The 10,481-nt window shown below is 36.9% G+C and overlaps 1 protein-coding gene across 1 annotated transcript; it reads left to right on the forward strand.

Moving 5' to 3' along the window:
* Positions 1–942: 942 nt before the first annotated feature.
* Positions 943–7,073, forward strand: LOC125430546. Its single transcript, XM_048492521.1, has 2 exons — positions 943–2,648; positions 6,338–7,073. The coding sequence occupies exon 1, from the start codon at positions 1,807–1,809 to the stop codon at positions 2,644–2,646; it is 840 nt and encodes a 279-aa protein (XP_048348478.1). The 5' UTR covers positions 943–1,806; the 3' UTR covers positions 2,647–2,648; positions 6,338–7,073.
* Positions 7,074–10,481: the final 3,408 nt, after the last annotated feature.

The raw sequence follows: 10,481 nt of genomic DNA on the forward strand, positions 1-10,481 counted from the left end.
TCAACCAGCATAAGCCTGTGCTGCATCCAGAGTGGGATTTGCCCCCATCCCCAATTGAGCTGTCCATCTAGTCCATTAAAGCTAACGTTATTATCTAAGCAAGTGGATAGAAATGGTATTGGCCATTTACACCTTGTGAGTGTACATTCCATTTGGGTTTGATTCTCAGTTACACACATATTTCTTTTTGAATCCCTGCAATGTCTGAAAGCTCTGAAATTGCAACTTTTCCTTTCGTTTATGAGGAAAAGAAAAAGAAATCAGCATGAGTTTAGCTTTCCTTGGGTTTTCTTGCTCCTTCCTGCATTCCCCACCCATGCTTCAACAATTCCTCCTCTCTTCAGGCTACCATTCCAGGAAGATCAGAAAGGCTTTCTTTTTTTCATGATGACAATAAATTGTCATGTCTAGCAAACTAACACTATACCAAAGATGACAGTTGGGGGGGGGGGGGAAGCTGCAAGCAATCTCCATAATTGAAAGTTGTACGGAAGCAACAAAGAAATAGGAAGCAGACAAAATGGCAGATTGGCTCTGTCAAAAACCAAGAAGCAAGCCTTTGAGTTTTGCAGGTGGGCCTGACTCACAGATGTCAAAATTAATCAAAGCTTTATTGAAGAAGGTACAAACACAGGATTGAAACAGAGTGACATACAAAAAGCATGCAGCATAGTGACACAGAAAAAATAATATTTACTCTCTATGTAACAGTAAGATCTTATAAAAGCAGCAGGCACTTCAGTTGGTTTCAGTTCATGTGCAAAGTTCCAGTAGAAATGGTAAGAAGGGTTGATAGGGAAAAGGATAGTGGAATAAAAATGCAGATTATATGAAAGCACAAATTTATGGCTTTTGCCATCTGCAACAGGTGTTAAAAATCAGTAATTGCACACTTTGATCAGAACTTTCAGGCTTATCGGCTTCCGGTATGATCATGGCGTCTGCTAGTTGTGTCCAGAGATTGCTCTGGTGAATCCTGTCTAATCTCCGCACCCCCAGCCTGTAGGGGGGTGCAATCTGCCTCTCAGAAGAGAGAGGAGATCTTGCTTCAGACGGAAGGGAAACTCTTTCCGAAGAAATTTGCCCCTTCGACAGTCATTTCACCGAGAAAAGACGGACCGCATAGCGGAAGTAAGCAGCGCCATGGCAAACCGCTCTAACCGCACAGAGACACTTGCAAACGATGAGAAACGAAGAAACTACAAAGCGGTTTAGAGAATCTTCATACTTCACACAAAGCTAACCAAAAAAGAAATAAACGAATAAATACCTTCAACTGGAGCTTGCGCAGGGCTTGGTGCGTAACTGAAAGAAAGAGAGCGAAAGGCAGCGCTTGATCGCTGCGGTCTCGCCACCAGTGCCGCATCCTATAGAAAGACATCCAAGCTGCCGGTTGGACATTCTGCCCATGAGAGACGACTGGTGAGTGAATGTAGACTTTTGTTGTGGGGCTTGGGGAATTGAGGTGCAAGAATAGAAAGAAAGAAATCGGTGGGACGCGGTAGAAAGCAGAGAATACACGGTCCCTTTAAGAAAGCTCTCTAAGACTGCTTCCCCAGAATTCACCTCAACTTCGCGCCCCGGAAGTATCCCCAAACCAGCCATTCAGCTAAAGGGCATAAACGGAAGAAAAACAAACGAAACGCATACGTAATAAATAAGCGATTATAATACTGACGGAGGATAAATACCGGAACCAAATTAACAATACAGCGGAAAGGAGAACAACGAAGTGAGTTGGTGAACAGAAGGAGAAATTAACGACGCCAAATATACAAAACCCACAGACTTTTAAAAGGGAAAATAATGACGACTAGGAAAGCTGCAGCAGCCGATAATAAGAGCATCAAGGTAATGCTGAACCAAAGCACTGCAACACCTGAAAAACCAGCAGAATATGACCCCAAATTGGGACAAATGATGGAAATAATGATGAACTCACAAAACGAAATTAAAGAACATTTGGGTCTGCTGAGACAAGAGATGACCGAGATAAAGAAGGAAATGACCCAATTTAAAAAAATAGACGATACTTTGAAGCAGATTAAATCAACACTAAATGAGAATGCAGAGCATATCAACGAAGTAGAGGATAAATTGGAAACCTTGAAGGACCAGTTTACAAACCAGATGGATGGCATGGCAATGCTAGAACTACGACAAAAAGAAACATTCTTACGTATAAGAGGCCTGCCAGAAGAAGAAAAAGAAAATCTATTGGAACGCCTATTGCCAATGCTAAGCCAGATTTGGAATATGGAAGAGGGAACAGCTGCAAGAGAAATTGATAGACTGTATCGGGCAAACTCAAAAATTGCTAGAGACAAAAAACTCCCGAGAGACATTGTGATTAAATTTGTAAGAAAAAATCTGCGAGATCAAATATTATACAATCACTCCAAATCTAAATTGTGCATAGATGGCAATCCACTAATAATCCTGAAGGAGATTCCTACAGCAATACGAAGGAAGAGGAAAGATTATATGGGACTGGCAGACACTCTACGTATGAACAACATCCGATTCAGGTGGAATCTGCCAGAAGGACTCTCCTTCTCTTTTGAAGAGAGAAACTACAATATAAACAACGTACCCAAAGCCCAGGAATTTCTATCCAAAAACAAGATAAGCCTGAAACTTGTTTAATGGTAAGAACAATAAGCTAACTGCCTTTTTTGTTTGCTCTTTAATACACTAATCCTACTATTTGGATATTTTATTTAAAGAACTAAATTTCTGTTCATATTCTAGAATTACTGATACAATATGACGTGTAAAATACTAACTTGGAACACAAATGGATTAAACAACCCTAACAAAAGAAAAAACCTCTTCCATCAGCTTAGACTTGGGAAATATGGGATTGTCTGTCTCCAAGAGACGCACATTAAAAAATCTGACGAGAAATATCTGATAAACCCTAAATTAGGAAAACTATTCCACGCGGGAAATGAAAAAAAAAAAGGGGGGGTAGCACTATATATTCAGGAATATTTAAAACCAAATTTAGTCCATATAGACAAAGAAGCAAGATTTATAATTGTGGAAATAGAATGGAATAACGAAAAGATATCGATTGTGGGAATATATGCACCAAATACCAAAAAATCCCAATTTTATCAAAAACTATACAAATATTTAATTACAATACACCCCCGCAATTGGATATTACTAGGAGATCTGAACGGAATAGTTGATCCTAGTAGAGATAAAAAAATAGGAAAACAGAAAAATAAAAATGCTAAGCTGATGAAAGAGAATAAATTACCCAAAATATTTTTTAAGATGATGAAAGATCTGGGATTAATGGATGTTTGGAGAGGACAAGCTGGTAATTCTTTGGAATATACATTCTATTCAGCAAGACATAAGTCACACTCTAGGATCGACATGATCTGGGCACCCAAATCATTATATATTACAACAAATAAAATTGAAATAAAATGTAGAACAGTCTCTGACCACAACCCGGTTTATTGGGAAATAGGACAAAAAAGAAAAAATAACATATGGAAAATCAAAGATTGGATATTCAAAAATAAAATATGCTGCTCTGAAATCAAAAATGAATTGAAACAATATTGGGAAATAAATGCTAATTCGATAACAAATAAGGGTATAATTTGGGACGCACATAAAGCAGTTGCAAGAGGTATACTACTAAATAAGGAAATAAAAATGAATAAGCAAAGGAAAGAAAAGAAGAAACAATTAGAAACAGAATTAGAAAAACAAGAAAAATATCTAGCAGCCAGAGCCGGCAACAAAAAAATACAAAATAAAATCAGAATAATAAAAGACCAACTAAATATGTTAATTACAGAGGAAGCCACCAAACAAGCAATTTATATGAAGCAGAAATATTATACCTGCAGCAATAAGCCAGGTAAATGGTTAGCTAACAAGATTAGGAACAAACAACAAAAGAAAATTATAACCAAACTTAAAAATGGTACCCAGATATTAACAAATCAAACACAAATTCGAACTACGTTACAGCAATACTACAGTTCTCTATACAAAAAAGAAAATATACAAATAGCGGATATAGAAAACTATCTGAAAGATAAGAACCTATTTACAATAACACAAGAGCAAGCCAAAGAACTAAATAAGGAAATATCTAAACAAGAAGTAAGCGATATAATAACAAAATTAAAAAATAATACTCCTGGCTTAGACGGCATTTCAGCTATATACTATAAAAACGTTAAAGATATCATTCTTGATCCGCTTACTGAAATAATTAACGAAGTCTTTTTAGGAACCACCACCCCCAAATCATGGACACAAGCTCAAATTTCTCTAATTCCCAAAACAGAGGACACTCCAGAACCAAACGACTTTAGACCAATTTCATTATTAAATGTTGATTACAAAATATACTCCGCAATCTTAGCAAACAGACTAAAGAAAATACTAAACACCCATATCACAAAAGAACAGACAGGTTTTCTACCAGGAAGACAATTATCTCAAAACATAAGGCTAGCTTTAAATATAATTGAAATAGCTAATCAAACCCCTCAAAAACAATTAGCATTAATATGCCTGGATGCAGAGAAGGCGTTTGATCGGGTGAATTGGAATTTTATGGTAACTGTAATGAAAAAATGTGGAATCACAGATAACTTTTTAAAAGGAGTAATGAATATATATAAAACCCAAGAAGCTACCATTAAAATCAATAATGATCAGACAGAATTCTTCCCAATTACAAGAGGAACAAGACAAGGATGCCCCTTGTCTCCCTTATTGTTTATTCTAGCATTGGAACCACTTTTAAGAGAGATAATAAATAACAAGAATATAAAAGGAGTAAAGCATCAAGGTATAAACTACAAATTAAATGCTTATGCAGATGACATAGCATGTTTCATAGAAGACCCTTTAAATACTATTAACCACCTCACAGAATCCATCACAAAATTTGGACAAGTCTCGGGGTTTAAAATTAACACACGTAAAACTAAAATGCTAACAAATAATATGAACCCCAAAGAAATTAAACAATTAGAACAACGTTCCCATTATAAAGTAGAAAAAACAATAAAATATCTGGGAATAACGATAGGAAATAATAATAACAATTTGATTAAAAATAACTATCTAACAATATGGCCAAAAATTAAGCAGAAATTAGAAAAATGGGGAAATATGAATCTATCGTTTTATGGAAGAATTTCATTAATCAAAATGTCAATATTACCTAAGTTAATGTTCCTATTCCAGAATTTACCATTAATAAGTTCTAATAAAATATTTAAACAATGGCAAACAGACGTGGGGAAATTCTTATGGGGAGGCAGGAAATCTAGAATTAAATATAAAAATTTAATAGACACAAAAAATAGAGGAGGCTATGCATTGCCTGACTTTCACCTTTACCATGATGCAGCTGCCCTTTCATGGGTGAAAACATGGATAAATCTAACAGATAGGGAAATGTTAAATCTGGAAAGCTATAATAACAACCTTGGCTGGCATAACTATTTATGGCCTAAATCCCCACATAATCAGGCAGGAGACAAAAATTTCAAAACTCATTTTATTAGAAACGCTTTATTAAAAATCTGGACAAAGTATAGGAAGATATTTTATGCCAAACTTCCTCAATGGGTCTCAAGAATGGAAAGCCTGCAAATAAAAGATAGAAATGAGAACAGAGATTGGTTAACTTATAAAAACATTACAGTAATAAATCAAGGGAAAATCCAACTAAAACCAAGAAACTTAATAATGATAAAAGGTCAACCTTGCCATTGGTTCACATATATGCAACTAGCAGATAGTTGGAAAAGTGATATGAAACATTGGGGGATCAATACTAGTCTGATAAACTTGGATAAAATCCTAATAGGGGAAAACAAAAAACTTATAAGCAAAATATATGATTGTCTCCTGCAACAAAAAACTGAAACAGAAGAAGTAAAACAAAACATGGTAAAATGGGCCCAAAATATTAACACAGTAATCACATTAGAACAATGGGAGAACCTATATAAATACATATATAGATTCACACCAAATACAGACTTATGGGAGCAGAACTTAAGAATGTACTATAGAACCTATCTGACCCCCCTTACTATCTCATTAATAAACAAGAAAAACTCACCCAATTGCTGGAAATGCCATCAAGAAACAGGAACCTTTTACCACATCTGGTGGACCTGTAAAGAAACAAAAAAATTCTGGGCATTAATTCACAAACATATTGAAGAAATCATAGGCAAACAATTTAAAAAACATCCATTAATCTACCTTCTGAACCCAGTAATGATAGAAACAGGAATGGATAAGCCGCAATTACATTTGATATATCATTTGATCATAGCAGCTCGACTTGTCTTTGCCAAACAATGGAAACTAAGTAACACTCCAACAATGGACGAATGGAAATCAAGAGTGCAACAGCTCTATGTAATGGACAAACAAGCTCACCAAGTGAAACAGTTGCCAGCTGAAGTATACAGAAAAAACTGGCAACCATGGACAAACTTTATTGCCAAAGAAAACAATGTCACCATTCTCCCAGTTGATTATTGAAGACGATTATATAATTTCTTATATTAATTTTAAGGTAATTACGACAAGAGGTTATATATGTTATGATGATAATAACATAAATGAAATATATAAAGTTGGTTGGTAACTAACAACCAAATATAGACAATAAATATAACCTTGAAAAGGTCTTATTGATACACAAATGGTTAGCTTATATATGTTAGCAAATAGAAATCAAAGTTGAAGATGAAGCCCTATAAATAAGAATGTTTAGACAAAAAAGGACAGGAAACACAATAATGTGTCTCTTGCTACCTCTATCTTTTAACTCACTATCTTTGCTCTTTACTTTCTCTTAAACTCATACTTTATTAAGGCAAACTTTATAATAGATCCTTTTCCCCCCTTTCTTTTCTTCTTTCTCTTTTAATTTCTATTCGGGTAATTCTGTACGACTAGGAAGAAATTCTGTAATTATGTTTTGTTGGTAAAACTGTAATTGAATTACCTATTTTAACAATTCTAACTATCTTTTTCTTTTCTGTAACTGTTGTTGAAATTAATAAAGCATTTATAAAAAAATTGAAAATTAGAACTTTCAGGCTTATCCAGGAGCACAATCCCCCCTTCCTCAGAGTGTAACTTAATCAGAATGATATGTCCAGTTTTTTCAATTAACATTAATGATTCAGCAAAAGCCCAGAGACTACACAGTGACCTTTAGCACCCACTATGCACCTGAGTTTTGTAAAGTTTGGTTCAGGGGGGACAAAGTTTCATAAAGTTTGGTTCAGGGGGGACAAAATTATGAACCCCCAAAGGGAGTGCCCAATCTTCCATTGTTTCCAATGGGAGAAAACAGGAGATGGGGGCTACCCCTTTGAGGGTCCATAACTTTTGCCCTCCTGAAACTAACATCACAAAACTCAGTTGGTATCATCAGGACAGTCTCTGGATGATGCACTGATATTTTGATGCTACTAGGTTTAAAAATACACACCTGACAGACACTCCAAGAGATTTGCCCAGATTCTCTGCTTTGCAGTGCCTTGGCTTCATTGCAGCCAATGCGTAATTTCTGATTGTGTAAGCAGGCTGCACATTTTTGAAGATAGAGGCAGCAGACTTTCAAGGTGGCTCCAGGAGGCCCTCCTGGTAATAGCATCCAGGCTTGGTAAACTTTGCTTCTGGGGGTTCAATGTTATGGCCCCTCAAAAGGCTTATTTTGTTTCCCCACTTCTGCATGTGAAGCCTGCCGGTTCAGTTCTCTCAGAACTGTCTCAATGCACCCCCTCCCACTGCCCTCAGAAGCAAAGTTCACCAAGCCTGGATACAATTATCAGGAGGCCCTCCTGCAGCCACCTTAAAAGCCAGGTGGTCATAACAGCAAGCCCCATTGAAGTCTATGGTGGGAAAAGTTAATTAATTTTTCCCACCACAGAACTTGCTGAAGAACCTGGCAGATTCTATGCTCTGCAGTGGCTCCATTGTAGCCAATGGGGAATTTCTGAGTGTGTAAGCACTGGCTGCACATTTTTGAAGATAGAGGCGTCAGACTTTCAAGGTGGCTCCAGGAGGCCTTGTAATAGCATCCAGGCTTGGTGAACTTTGCTTCTGGTGATGGGGGGCAGGTTGAGAGAACCTACTCCCATTATGGGGTCCAGTCCTTGGTGTACAGTTGTGTGTGAAGGGAAAATAATGCTCCAAAGAGCAACTTTTTATGCAACAAAGGGGAGATAAGTCAGTACATGAGAGAATACACAACAGAATTGCCTGTATATTATCACTTCACTAAGAAATGATTTACGCCCTTTTCCAACTCAAATATGCATCCTCAAAGGTAGAATACCACTCACCTTTCACAGAAGTTATTCCTGTCATTTTTCAACAGCTCCCTGATGAAAAGTATTTTTGTAGAAAACAAGAATTTACTGCAGGGCAGTAGTGTGGTATAGTAGTTAGAGAATTAAAATACAACAACAACAACAGCTTTTATTGGCATACAAAAGCAAAAAATTACAAAACAGATTTGTGTAATAAAGAAAAATTACAGGTGAGAAAAAACATGATGAGAAATTGCTGATCTAAAGAATGAAATTTGCAACATTCTCACAAAAAAGTGCATCAGAACTATTCAGAAGATATGGAATTTTGTAACGTTCTTGCCATTGGGAACACTGCAAAAAATGGAGTTCATATATTTCATCCGTATCTTATCATAGTTGAGGCACACAAACAGAGAATGGTCAAGTGTTTCATCAGTAACCAAATCACAAGAACAAACTCTTTTAGAAAGTTCCACATTTTTGTATCTCCTATCCAAAAGGGCTGATGGTAACACATTACATTGTGCGGGAGCCAAGGCTCTCCTCTGGGTGGGGTTAATCAAGATGCATAGGTATGCTGCCATAACTCCATGCTCACATGGAACTAATAATGTGGTAGGGGAACAAGTTGTCTTAACTGCAAGGATCGAGTTATGAAAGTCAAGATCCAAGAGTCTGTTCTTGACTAACCTGCAAGCTTCCTTATTCGTAAACATGAGAAGTGATTCCAAAGGCAAGCCAATTGCTTTAATCTTGCTGAGAATCAGAGTATATCACTCTGAAATAAAATGATCTGATAACAGAGAGGAAATGTAGCTATTGGAACCTGCTTGAAAGTATACGCAGCCAAAATTTTATGGCCCTCATCCATGCCAAAGTTTCAAGAGTAGTTTGGCCCATCTCTATGCACAGCACAGCATAAGGCACACATCTAGGGAGCCCCATTAGTTTCCTAAGAAACTTGGAATGTAATATATTATGTGATTTATTTATTGCCGAAATCCAGATGGGGGGGGGGGGGGCATATGATAACAGGGAACCAATCCTAGCCTCAAAAAACTTCAGGGCAGCAGGAATGTATTGGTTAACCTTGCTATAGAAAAAGGGATATATAGCAGTAATATTAGTATGTACAGAAGTAATTACTGCTTGTCGCTGTGAGAGCCATGACAAATTATTAGGCTTAGTCAAAACCCTAGAAATTCGGTTTTGGATTTATTCGGGCATAAAATTATCTGTATGCCCAAATAAGACAAATAACATATTTGGATATTCCCTTTTTTTGGTGTTTTTTCATGCTTTGGCCTGTAGGGGGCACATTTTTAAAGCTAGTGGCACCAATATTTCAGTGAATCATCCGGAGACTGTCCTTAGGCCACCCAAATTTGATGAAGTTTCTTGTCTCTCTACCACTCAAAAGATAATAGATTTGCAAAAAAGGATTCAAATTCCTACCAGCACTACTCTTAGGAATCTTTTAGTTCCAGACATCTTGTTGGACACTTATTTGTTTGTTTGTGTTTGTTGGTTTGTTGGTTTATATACCGCCCTCCCCCAAGAGGCTCATGCCAAAGTACTCTCTACAGTATAGAGACCTATGTATTTTTAATTTCACTATCTGCTTTATTCTTTTGGGGGGAAGGATGTCAGGGAGGCAAAGTAGTGTTGACATGTGTTGCCTGGCTGACCCCGTATATGTCTGATGGGATGGCATTGTTAGCATGTTTCTCTTTGATTAATGAGTGTTGGTGCTGTGACTATGGACTGCAGTGTAGTTGCAGTTCTTGAAACTTGTTTAAGTTGCATCTTTTTGGCAGTTTAGCAATAGAATGAAGTTATATTGTTACTGAAAAATAGCATTTGAAAGCCTATTTTATTTCTCTACTGCTAAGATTGTTGTAGAATTGGGCTATGTCACAAGCGGGGGGAGGGAAGGATCTCAAGGAAATACTGTATGTTGTCAGTGGTGCAGAACTCAATGTTCTGCCAGCACATTTCATAACATCCATTTCCAAGTATTAAAACTTTAGAAACATTTCCAAGATCCAATTATTTTTCTTGTAGGTGAAGCAGAAATTAAGGGGGGGGGGCATTATGTGTGTATATATATGGGCACACTGTGGCCTGTCTCTCTCTCACACACAC

The sequence above is a fragment of the Sphaerodactylus townsendi genome, linkage group LG04 (genome assembly GCF_021028975.2).
Source record: "Sphaerodactylus townsendi isolate TG3544 linkage group LG04, MPM_Stown_v2.3, whole genome shotgun sequence".
Lineage (NCBI taxonomy): Eukaryota > Metazoa > Chordata > Lepidosauria > Squamata > Sphaerodactylidae > Sphaerodactylus > Sphaerodactylus townsendi.

What these genes read in the sequence shown, in the direction of transcription:
- LOC125430546 (XM_048492521.1), top strand. Translation starts at nt 1,807, where the DNA reads ATGACGACTAGGAAAGCTGCAGCAGCCGATAATAAGAGCATCAAGGTA.